Source organism: Mus pahari, chromosome 2 (genome assembly GCF_900095145.1).
Source record: "Mus pahari chromosome 2, PAHARI_EIJ_v1.1, whole genome shotgun sequence".
Classification (NCBI taxonomy): domain Eukaryota; kingdom Metazoa; phylum Chordata; class Mammalia; order Rodentia; family Muridae; genus Mus; species Mus pahari.
This window is the reverse complement of record NC_034591.1, coordinates 53,451,985-53,464,162: the sequence shown is the minus strand read 5'-3', so window position 1 is coordinate 53,464,162 and position 12,178 is coordinate 53,451,985. Positions and strand designations below refer to the sequence as shown.

General features: G+C 45.0%; 1 protein-coding gene across 1 annotated transcript in view; it reads right to left on the bottom strand.

The window, feature by feature from the left end:
* The window catches only part of Lrguk (leucine rich repeats and guanylate kinase domain containing), a 110,110-nt gene that overhangs the window by 83,602 nt on the left and 14,330 nt on the right, over nt 1–12,178 (bottom strand). Inside the window, exon 5 of the mRNA XM_021191105.1 lies at nt 7,105–7,186. Coding sequence (XP_021046764.1) covers nt 7,105–7,186 — 82 coding nt within the window. The remainder of the gene's footprint in view (nt 1–7,104; nt 7,187–12,178) is intronic.

The following is a 12,178-nucleotide window of genomic DNA, read 5'->3' as shown; positions in this document are numbered from 1 at the left end:
AGAGAGAGAGAGAGAGAGAGAGAGAGAGAGAGAGAGAGAGAGAGAGAGAGAGAGAGAGAGAGAGAGTGAGTTTGGGCTAGGGAGTTGGCCGAGCAGGTAAATACCTGAGTACCCAGAGTTCAATCACTAGGTCCTATATGGTGGAAGGAGAGAACAAATTCCTAAAAATAGTCCTTTAACATTCACACAAGCACCTTGGAAAACACACACATACAAGCACACATGCACACACATACTAAATCAGGGTTAAATCATCACTAGAAAAAAATCAGACAAAAGTTTAAATAAGGGGATGTTATGTGTCCCACACAGGATAAGCCCTAAATCTTGATGTGTTTTTCGTATAGGATAAAATACCAATTCTATAAAATGTTAAAGGAATGGTGCGTGTGTCTCTATGTGACTCATTTAAACTATGGGAGGAAACAGCAGTTCAGAGCTGCCTCCTGGGCTGTGCATGCTTCGCTCCGTTAGTTAATGATGTCCATGAGAAACCCATGGGGCTCCTCCTCTCAGGCAGGGATTTGCAAGATGCGCTCATCCTACTGGCAATGGGAATGGGGCTTTATCATCTTGTAGGTGTCCTCTGGAACAAATGGGAAGGCCACCACCCTTGAATAGAAGGGAGTAGTCCTTCCAATTCGTATTGGCTTCTCTTTTCTCATTCAAATACAGAAAGCTGGAAGTCTCTAACATCATTTGTTGTTGTTATTCTCGCCAATCACATTTTTAAGTTTATCTTGTGCCCAAACTGCAGCTCCAAAGCTGAGTTATGTACACGCTGGTGAGCCACCGGGCTCCAATGGGTAGTTTTAAACCCATGACCACACAGACAGCCTTGTTAAATTCAGTGAGTCACAAAACAGAATGAAAATACATGAGTGAAGGAAAGGGGCCTGGTAAGAAAGGGGTGGGGTGGAGATGAGACGGGGCGGGGCGGGGATAGAAACAGCCAGGATGCACTATATACATTAGGCTGTCAAAGACCAATTTTAATTGTTTTTAAAAGGGTGTGAATGAGCTATTCTTCCGATCAGAAGGCACTCATATCATCGCTAAATTACAACCACATGGGGCCATCCTCTAACTCTTAGCCTGGAAATGGATAACTCAATGCTAGGATTGAATCCAAAAAGACCTGCACGAGGGAAAGAAATAAACAAGAAAACTGGACAAAGACATGTTACCAAATGTAGCAGAAATTTTTAGGTCTCCCTTATTGGTTCCAGATCCCACCCATGGGCAGAAACACAGTTTTTGCAGTGGTCAGTATGCCATCTCAAATCTCCTATGAGCAAGGTCTCTGCCAAAAGCACCATGTAAACAGATACTCACAAACACTATCTTTCAGATCCCATTTTCTTTGGGCTGGCTAAACAATGATTTTGGAAATAGAATAAAGGCCAGCTCTGTGTGAATATGGACTCTCACTGAAAGATGAACATGAAATATAGGAAATAAGAGATTAAATTCTCTCCCACAGCTGTGTATGAAATATCTTTGCAGCGAGCAATTGTTGGCAACAAAAATTAAGCCATGGAAACTTCAAATAGCCATCTGCTCCGCATCAGGAAGAATGGAGTGTCTAAGCCTGTTTCAGAACACTCGTGTGTCCTGGAAGCTCTGTTCCCACCAAGAGGAGGATGCCCCAAAGCCCAGCAGAGGAAATGGATACAGTGGGCAGGCAAGGGCAAGGAGCTCAAAGACAGTGATGCCAGGGATTCGAAGCTTGTTTCTGAGACCCAGACCCAGAAGGGAGGTGAAATGAGAGTACCTTAGTGCAACGGCAGCCCAGGCTCCAGCAGGTCGCACTTGATGCTCAAGGTGTTCTGCAAAGACTAAGGGATCTAACAAGCACTCCTATTGAGATCAGTGCTCATGTCCTCCCATGTCTCACTCCCCTTGACACAGAGAGACGTCCAGGCACTCTAGGTTAGGCTCGCAAGGAAAGGGTATGCTGGCCCTGCATCTGCATGGATTCCACAGCCTTTCATTCAATCAGCCACATAATGAAAAACTTGATGCGAAAACCATACAACTGCATCGAAGCATGCAGACTCTTCCCTTGTCATCACTCCCTAGCAATATGGCATAATGACGTTTGAGACAGCATCTAACTTATTATACACAAGGATTTGAGCATCTGTGGCTTGGGCATCTGAGGAGTCCTGGAACACACTCTCCAGGAATGGCCACACTCTACAATGGCACCTGCTTCTTCCACCCACTTATTCCAACAGTCACATTAAGTGTCACTGCGTGTGGTGATTCCAATCAGTTCACGTGACTGGGTTGTGAGGCACTCTGAGTTCCCAGTTAACCACACCTTCACAGCTAGAACACCTTCATCTCTTTCATCTCCCACCTTCTTCCTTTCAGGCCCTTCGTGGAGTGCCTCCTGCCCTTCCTCCCAGCATCATCTTTTCATGTTCTTTCTGAGATCTTGGGATTTGCTGATAAGAAGTACAATCTGATAAGTCACTAAACTCTTCCGATGAATTAGCTTACTGGATTAATCCTCTTAAATGCATTATAATATTAAAAGAGGGCTATCAGGAGAAAGACTCCCAAGAACTCAAGCTCATCACCACGGCAGCTTGCCAGTTCTGAAGTTTTACCATTCTTGTGAATAAATCATTTTCAGTGGAATTTTAGATTGTTCTGGAAACCAAGTGAAGGAGCCCTGTGGCGCTTAAGCATAACCACGGTCGAGGTCTAGGGAACCCAACAATATATTTTTACATTTCGGCAATGCTGTCAGTAGTTCATAAATGCTTGACATGAATTATTCACTAGCTCAGCATTTGCTCTTATTCATTTGTCTACAATCATAAAATATAGTTTGGGTATACAGAAAACAGTTACTGAAAAATAATGCCAAAATCCATCACGATTCTCTTAGTGGAGAGACCTGTGGTGATGGCTTTAATCACAACCAATCCTGAGAGATCTCTGTCACCTTACCAGTAAAAAATGGTCCTTGCCACCAGAGGATGAAGGAAATGTGCATATAACTTAGATGGTAGCATTATAAAAGTAGTGATTGCTCAGCGCATTGCAAAGGGAGCAAACTAAGAGGATCCCGGTGAGTAAACTCGAATCGGCTGCTTACCAGGTAGCTCCAGAAAGGTGTTGACCTCTGGCTCCTTTTCCATAAAATATATAAAATAACGATTAGTCTGGGTGACCTCTAAAATCCTGTCTCGATTTTAAATTCTACAAATCATGTTTTTAACTTACCAACAACCAGTCAAGACTTGTAAGGTAAAGAATAAACTACATCTTTACTTGATAATAAGTATATTTACCTTGACTTGGTTTCTCATCTTGTAATTTAGCATGGTTGTCAATTAATTATCAATTATCTACACAGGGAAGGACAAAATAATCTAATAATGATAAACTGAAAATTTGACACCTTATAGTTAACAATGTAGTTCAAGATATTAACACAAACTACTATAATCACTTTACATTACAAGCATAATTGGTTTAAATTATTTTCAAATGACTCAATTAAGACTTTCCAGGGTTTGGGGCTGGAGAGGAGGCTCACTGTTAAGGATATGTACTGTTGTTGCAGAGGGCCTGAGTTTGGTTCCCAGTACCCACATTAGGCAGCTTATAACTGCCTGGAACTCCAGTTCCAGGGTATCCAACACCCTCTTCTGACCTCTGTGGACACTGCACACATGAGATGCACAAACAGAAAAGCAGGTGTGCACACACATCCATGCTCACGCACACACAAATAAAAAGAAATAAAAAGAAATACAGCCTTTAATTCTTAGATAAAATGGACCGTTAAGCTTATTTTTACTTTTAAAAATATAAGGGGGCTGGGATTTTTGCTCTGTTGTAGAACAGTAGCCTAGCATATACAAGACCCTGAACTTGTCCTAAAGCGCGCATGCAAACACACCCCATACCACCCATACCACACATCTCTCCTGCTTGATCTATGTATATTCCTCTCAAAAACACTTACTATAGGGGCTGGAGAGATGGCTCAGCAGTTGAGAGCACTGACTGTTCTTCCAGAGGTCCTGAGTTCAATTCCCAGCAACCACATGGTGGCTCACAACCATCTGTAATGGGGATCTGACACCCTCTTCTGGTGTGTCTGAAGATAGCAACAGTGTACTCACATACATGAAATAAATAAATCTTTAAAACAAAACAAAACAAAAAACAACGCTTACTATACTGAGTTGTCTTTTTCCACTTTGTACCCACATTGTATTTACTTTTATTAAAATTCGTCTCTGGGATAGAGAGATGGCTCAGGAGTTAAGAGAACTTGTTGCTCTTGCAGAGGACCCAGGCACCATGTGAAGGCCAACAAACATCTGGTACTCTATTTCCATGGGACATGCCACCCTCTTCTGACCTCCACGGGCACCATACATGCACACAGTGCACCTACATACATGCAGGCAGAATATTCACAAACATAAAAGTAAAATAAGGTCAGAAAGGGTTCTTAAATATCCCTCTCTGCTGCAGCCCGCTGGCGCCCTTGCTCCGTCGCCACCGCTGTAACATTCACTAGTACCTGACAGTAGCATGATTGATGGACCGCTTCTCTTCCTGATGAGCACTCGGTGTGTCTTCATTCCTGCTATTACAGCCAACACCACAGTAAGCAAGCACTCTTCCGCAAGCCTCCACCAGGCACACATGATCAACTTCGCACTAGTCAGTAGCGCAGGTTCTAGTGAGTGCAGATACACACCTTCATAAGAGAACTTACAGCTGTTTTCTCCAAGAGGACGAGCTAGTTTCAGAAGCACAGACAAGTTACAAAGGCATCCTCTCGCTCTGTGTGCATCCCAGCAGCTGCCAGTTTTAGATGAGCGTGCTTCGACTACCATTGCAGAGAGCACACACAGAGAGAACCCCGTATTTCTAGTTTCCTGGGTTGTATTGGGAAAAAGCACTAGATTTGGGAGCTGCAAAGATGCCTAAAGATACCTGTCACCATGTCTGATGACTTGAGTTGGGTCCCTGAGACCCACATGGTGGAGAGAGAGAGAGAGAACTCCCAAAAGTTGTCCTCCGACCTCCAGACAGACACTGTGCTGCCTGCACCCACAAACATGCGTGCATACAAAATAAATTATAGAATGTAATCAAAAATCAAAAGTGATAGATTTCATTAAAATTTACAGATCACTTGAGTTTCTTTACAGGAAAAGCAAAAAAAATTATATTTATGGAATTTATAGAATTTTTAATATTAAACTATTTGTGTACCAGATCAAGAAGAGTGGGGTTTGGGGGGCTATTTGTCTCTGTGGTTTTTCAAACATGATACGCTCTATCTGCCTATGTTCTGAATTTCCATTCGTCTTGATTTAACAATTACTTCTCTTCGTGTGTCAGTGGTGAGACCGGACTGCTATGTCAAATGTCAGCATTTAAAAAGAAAGCCTAGTTTCTTTCTTTATGATGTCACTATATTATTTGACAAAGTGCTAATGTTTTGCTTTTGTACATGGAAAGCTAAATTTATTTTAAAAATTAAAACCCTCATGATAGAAATGTTTTGTGTCTACAGTGTGAGAGTTGTTGTCTTTGGTGATTCTGGGCTGCACACTGAAGCTATGGTTCCGGAGCGACCAAATCTCCATACCAGACTCTATGCTGCTCTCTGGATACCCCAAGGCCTGGGCAGGGCCTCTGAGTGCTGAGTCTCTCCTGACAGGCAAGGCTCGAGGGTACAGTCAGCTTCTTAGCTTTCACGTGTACTCACACTGTCTAGATACTTGGTTCAAATAGGCCTTGGGCAGAGCCCAAGGATCCGGATTTCTAGACCGTTGTTCCAGGCTCTGCTATGCTGGTCCCTGTGGGCAGCCCTCTTCTGCAGGGCCAGAGATGAGTGGATTTGTGGGCCAGGTGGCTTCTGAGTTCCTCTTCTCTGAACGTTCAGTACACATGATGGTCAAGCATGAAGCCAGGATTCCAAAGGAAGGGGTGTGTGTGTGTGTGTGTGTGTGTGTGTGTGTGTTTCTGATTTGCCATGGAAACATTTTGTTCACATTCTTATCTGGGGTCTCCAGTGGGCTGATCATGAGCATCATCTAACTGCTCACTCACTGATTACTGACATCTCTAAGTTCAAAAGGGAGTGTGGCTGTGTTCTAGCACTCCACCTAGAAGGGAGACTTTCTCTACAAAATACATCTCCACAATCTCCACTTCTGAAGTCTCAGACTTACACAAACAGGCTGTTGCTTCATCCCTGGAATGAGACACTCAGGGGTAACCAACTCACCCTCCACTCTGCCCCCTCCCCCCAATTCTCAAGTGGAGAGGAAGATACTTGCTGAGCAACAGAAGGCATTGCTCTCTGATTGCCCAGAGAGCATCAGTCCCTGGAGTAAAGACGACTCAAGCTCATTAGAGTCACAGATCCTCAGTTAACTCTTCAGGTGCCACAAGCTGAAGTTGGCATTCTGTCTGCATGGGAGCCTAACTCATGCAATGCATGCATGCATGCATGATCCTGGAGGAACCTGCACATCAAAAACTGGGCTTTTCTTTTGTTTTGCGTTAAACATGTTTTAAATATACTCAAAGGGCTGGAGGTATAGGTCTGTGGTAGAGCACTTAACCAAGCATGTCCCCAGTTTAATCACTAACACAGATAGGTAGGTAGGAAGGTAGGTAGATAGATGGATGGATGAATACATAGACAATAGATAGATAGATTAGATAGATTAGTTAGATTAGATAGATAGATAGACAGACAGACAGATAGGTAAAAAATACTAAGACACCTTGCTTTTATTTAAAAGCAGAAGTATGAATTCCTCTGTAGAATAACTATTAATTTTCCTGATGATAAATCTAGATTCTCAGACTCTGAATTTGTATAAAATAAGACAAAAGCTTAAGTAAATCTGAAGAAACATGTTCCTTATACAGAACTTTTTTAGTTCAAGAGTCAAGAACAATCTTTGTTTTATGACTGCCTATTCTTAGTTACGTGAGTCACACTCTTCCAGGAATCACTTCTCTGGTGCCTTTCTGTGTCGTCTGTGACAGCCTCTTCAGTGGGGCCACTCACCATAGTCTCCCCTTCCCACATTCAAAGGATACTGTCCAAAATTAGTTGAGTGAGAGTATGGTATGCTGACAGGTCGTACATCTCAGAAATCAGGTTGGAGGAAAAATCTACCTTCTGGTGACAAAAAGAGAAAGACAGTTACATGTTGTCTCCCATCAGGCTCACCAAAGTGTTTAAAAGCAGAAAAGAAGACCCATGGCTCTGGACACAGATGTAGAATCGACTCCTGCAGGAGCACTAGAGTCAAACCCGGCAGGCATCCCCCTCTCTGTCTTGTGTTGTTGGTTTGTTTGTTTTTTTGTCTGTCTTTTCTAACCTGGACCCTGTAACTGTCACCATCTTGAGATGGAGCTGAGGGGAAAGTCTTCCTCAAGGCCCGGAGGATTGATCCACAATCTGATCCTCCCTCTCCCTCCCTCCTGTAGCCTCCAGGGTCTCACTCACCAATAGACCAGGCTGGCCTCGAACTCAGAGATCTGCCTGCCTCTGCCTCCAGTGCTGGGATTAAAGGTGTGCGCCGCCGTGCCCCACCCACTCTTTCCTTCTTAGCTGTACTCCAAGCTTCCTTGGTCTTCCTCAGGATTCAGTTCAGCTTCACCCATAGCACCATGTCTCCAGTTTTCTCTAATACCCAGCAGACCACATTCACTTCCCGCCTGTGCATGCGCATCTTCTTCTTCTGTCTGCCAGACATTGTCACATGCCACCCCTGACTGTCCGGGCAGCAGTTCTTATGAGCCCTCAGGCTTCTGCTTAATATCCTTTCTCAAGATGAGTCATTTAGACAGGCATTTGTCAGCAACATCCATTGACCCTAGTCTAGAATGAGACTAAAAACAAACTAACCAATTAAATAAATAGCCTTGCCTAATTTCATTTATTGTCAAAACAAAAAACAAAAAAAAAAATTTTTTTAAATAGCAAGAAAACTCAAGAATTTGAAACAATATATTGAACACTCCATGAGGATGTTACAATCTCCTTCTGGAAAGTCATCAGGCAGATACTGAATAAACACAGCCCCTCTTGTGCACTTTAAGTCAGTGACTGCACCTCCCCCAAACTAAGATAATGGTTTCGTGGACTAAATCCTAGAAAGCACTGTAAGGCAAGAATAGACCACTGGCCGGGACAGTTACAGACATAACAGGAAGGGAGGACTACGCCGTCAACGAGCAAGTGTTGTGCAGCGCCGGGAGAAGGAGAGTGTGACATCAAACACTGTTTCGACAACATGAATCCAAATGGAAACTGAGGCCTGCACACATGGGGGACATGGAAAAGGCTTGGTGACATCGGCCAAGGTGGCATGGCAGAAACAGAGGTCAATATTCACTCCTTTTGCTTTTATGTGATAGTGACAGACTGGAAGTGAACTCATTGTAAGGCCTTCTGTACAACAGGTGCTTCCATTCTTGTGCCATAGCACAGCATGCACACATGCCTTAGTCAAGGCTGAATGTCAACAATGTCTTCTATGTATCAGTGATATTAGGCTTTCGAGCCATTTTAAAAGGTTATTTTTTTCCCCTATGACTCCCATTGAAACCTACAGTTCATAGAACACACCCACCAAATCAAATTAACAGTTTCACCTACTAAGACATGAAAAGTTATTTATTTCAACCACTGTGCCAGCTCTTCAGCCCTGAGATCAAAATGTTTCAAGTAACACAAACATGTAAGTACAAAGTTCTGCCCCTTACAAAGGAAATGCATGTTTTCTCTTGTTGATGACACAAGCTTCGTCAGTGTTAAAGGGGAAAGAAGCCAGTCTTCTTAAGTGTGAGAGGGAGTTCTAGTTCAGCTTGTTTTATAGAAAACGGTGAACTCTGGACTCTTAGTGGGTCCTTAAGCTGTCTCCCTCCACAGCTTAAGTAAGACTCTTAACCATTTTGTGCTTTGGTGTTTTCATCTGCAGATGGGCAGCTTTGTTGGATTAAATAAGACAATGTACTGAAGCCAGCAGAAAGCCTTAGCGTGGGACTATGCAGGTGTCCTAGCATTGGACAGACCTCATTGGAGGCAGTCTGGCACACAGCGAGCACTTCTCTGGGAGACCGGATATAAATTCTCCAAGAAGTTAGACCCCTGAAGGTGGAACACGTGGTTTGTTTGGTTGACTTGCAAGGTCTTCTGGAGAGGGGATTGGGGTGAGAAGAAACTTCTAGAATAACATCTGAGGGGAGTGGTCAGGCTTCTCCTGTGACCTACTTCCATGGGATGCAAAGCAAAAAGGGCAGCTGAGGAGACTGAGCTGTGTAACTCTGCAAATGCAGCTCCTGATATGGAGCCCCTGCTGAGGACAGACAGGCATCTGATGTGGCCTCTCTGGACAAAGGAATATTGCCCAGGAGAGAGGGGGAGGAGAGGAGGAGAGAGAGGGGGGGAGGGAGACAGAGACAGAGAATCTGTGTGTATTTGTGTCTATGTGTGTGTCTGTCTCTGTATGTGTGTGTCTGTCTGTCTGTCTCTGTATGTGTGTGTCTGTCTCTGTGTGTGTGTGTCTGTCTGTGTTTGTGTGTCTGCCTCTGTGTGTGTCTGTGTGTCTATCTGTCTCTGTGACTGTGTCTGTCTCTGTCAATGTGTGTCTGTCTGTCTGTGTGTGCGCATGTGTGTGTGAGTGTGCATGTGTGTTGATCAAAGCAGAATGACAGAATGACTGGAAACTACAGAAGAGACCACAGTGTTTTGACGTCAGTATGGAGAATGCCAAACTCTTGATTCCAAATAGACTTTCATTTTGGTCCAGGCCTAAGTAGAAGACTTTGGATCTAAGTTAACTAGGTTTATAAACAAAATAAATCTAAAATAAAAGGTAAGAGTTGTCCATTCATTCCTTAAAATAATGTTTTTGTTAAATATTTAAGACTAACAGAAGGAAGCTTAGCCCACGTTCTTGGACAATGGTTCTCCAATTGGTTAGAATATTGGGCTCATCTGGGGGTCATTTAGCAAGTCAAAAACCCCAGGCCTTTCCTTGAGCCTCTTAAATCAGATATTTTGGCAATGGGATCCAAGTTCCCCCAAGTGATCCCAGTGGTGCAAGGCCTAGGAACCAGTACCCTGTGACCTCTCACAACACAGCCCATGCATGCTGCAGCCGTCCTGACAGCCAGCTGGACCAGGAAGCTCGAGCTCAGACACAGCTCCCACCAAACTGCCCAGTTAGAAAGGCGGGTGGCCTGGGCACCCCTGCGAGCAGAGGAAACGGCTCTCCACACATAGCTAGCTCTTCCCCAAACCCAATCTGTACTTGGTTCACTCCTGCCTTCAAAGAACAAGCTCAAAAGCAAGAGCAGGAGACAAACATGGAGGTGGTGAGGAGGTGGTCCCCGCCTCTCTCTGGGACACTGCTCAGGTGGTCAGCTCTGTTAAGCTCTGTTTAAAATCACAGGCATGTCGATTGTAAGTTCATAAAATTCTTCTCGTAAGCATTCCTTCTGGTGGATGTTTTTCTGTAAGCAAGGTAAGAGGTAGGGGACAGTCCAATCTGGCCCCCTAACTGACAGCTGTCTGACTCTCTTGTGATGCCCGGCCACCTTGACAAAAGAAACGTTAGGCAGCCAGCCAGCCAATCCATATGCAGCCCCAGCCATTTTAAGCATCCCATAGAAGCCTTGCAAAAGGCACAGCTTCACCCAGGGCTGCTTCAATTTTTCATACCTTTTTGCTTGTTTGTTTTTGTCCTCACAACTCTGGACGGCCTTGCCATCATCTCCACCTAGGTTAGAGGAGGCTCACTTCCCTGATGGCCTGGCTGGAAGACTGCTCTAACTGGTGGGAAAGTAAGAAGGCTGTTCATTGGTGCAAACACAACCCTTCATTTGCATGCAAGGTGAGCTGTGATTGGTCCAACACTCCTTCTCTGGCTCAATGAGCAGGTTGTTGAGGTTCCAGGAGCAAGCTGGCTGAGAGACCCGCTCCTGTGCTGGCTCCACTGTTACATGCAGCAGCAGGTCCAGCAAAGACTTCTCTGGGGGTGAGCCAGGGACGTGAAGAAAGCAGCAACAGAGACAGCCAGCAGCGGTGATAGCAGAAGCATCGAAGCAATCGCTGCACAGCTAACAAGCCAAGTTACAAAAGGTGGCAGGGCATTGGGCTGCATGATTGCCGAAGAAGAGGCAGCATGGCTGGCTGAGAGAACCGCCAGAGCAGGAACAGAGTGACTGAAGAAACTAGGGGAGACAGGGAGCAGAGGCTAAAGCCGACAGAGACTGGAAGGCTGGAAGAGCCAGAGAACGGAAACAGCTGGCCACTGTCACTGAAGAGTTCCAGAGCCCTGTCAAGTCTTTAGGGTCCAGAGTCAGCTACCGCACGCCCTGGAAATTCTAGCACTAGCCACCATCAAAGGCTGAGAGAAAGGAACCCTGCTATCCAGGCCTTACTGGAAGCTGCGATGCCAACTGCTGCCAAAGGCTCTCTATGGAGGTCTGACCTCCCAGGTTACACGGGAGCCTACACAGGCTTGCAGGGGCTCTAACAGCACAGGGTGCTGCCTGCTGCTGCTCCCACGCGTGCTGTACTGCTGTACTGCAGGCTGCCATCAAACACTGAGGGGAACAAAAGCAGCCAGCCGCCAGCACTGAGAGAGCTTGCATTGCTGAACGTGATGACTATCTGGGCTGAGCCAGCCGAACCGTAATAAAAGCATCGTTTCCCTAAAAAGCCAAAGTTGGATAGGCAAGAGGACAGAGTGTGCACCGAGGAAAATGTCATCACTTTTTCCAGATAGAATTATGCTGCTGTAACAAAAGAAACACAATAGCCATGGCTACTTAGAGCAAAGGTGTTGTGTGTGGTGGCTCATGCCTGAGCTCCCAGCTTCCGGGAGCCCGAGGCAGGATGGATGGGAAGGAGTTCGAAGCCAACTGGAACGGCACAACAAGACGTACCTCTCCAAACCAAAGAAATAATAATCAATTAAAATCCTATTTTTAATCTAAGAAAATAAAATGGGTGGGTGGGTGGGTGGGTGGGTGGGTGGTGGTAAACACCTTTAGTCTCAGGTACTTTGAGGGCAGAGGCAGACAGAGTTCTACAAGTTTGAGGCCAGCCTGGTCTACAGAGTGAGTTCCAGGACAACCAGAGCTACACAGAGAACCC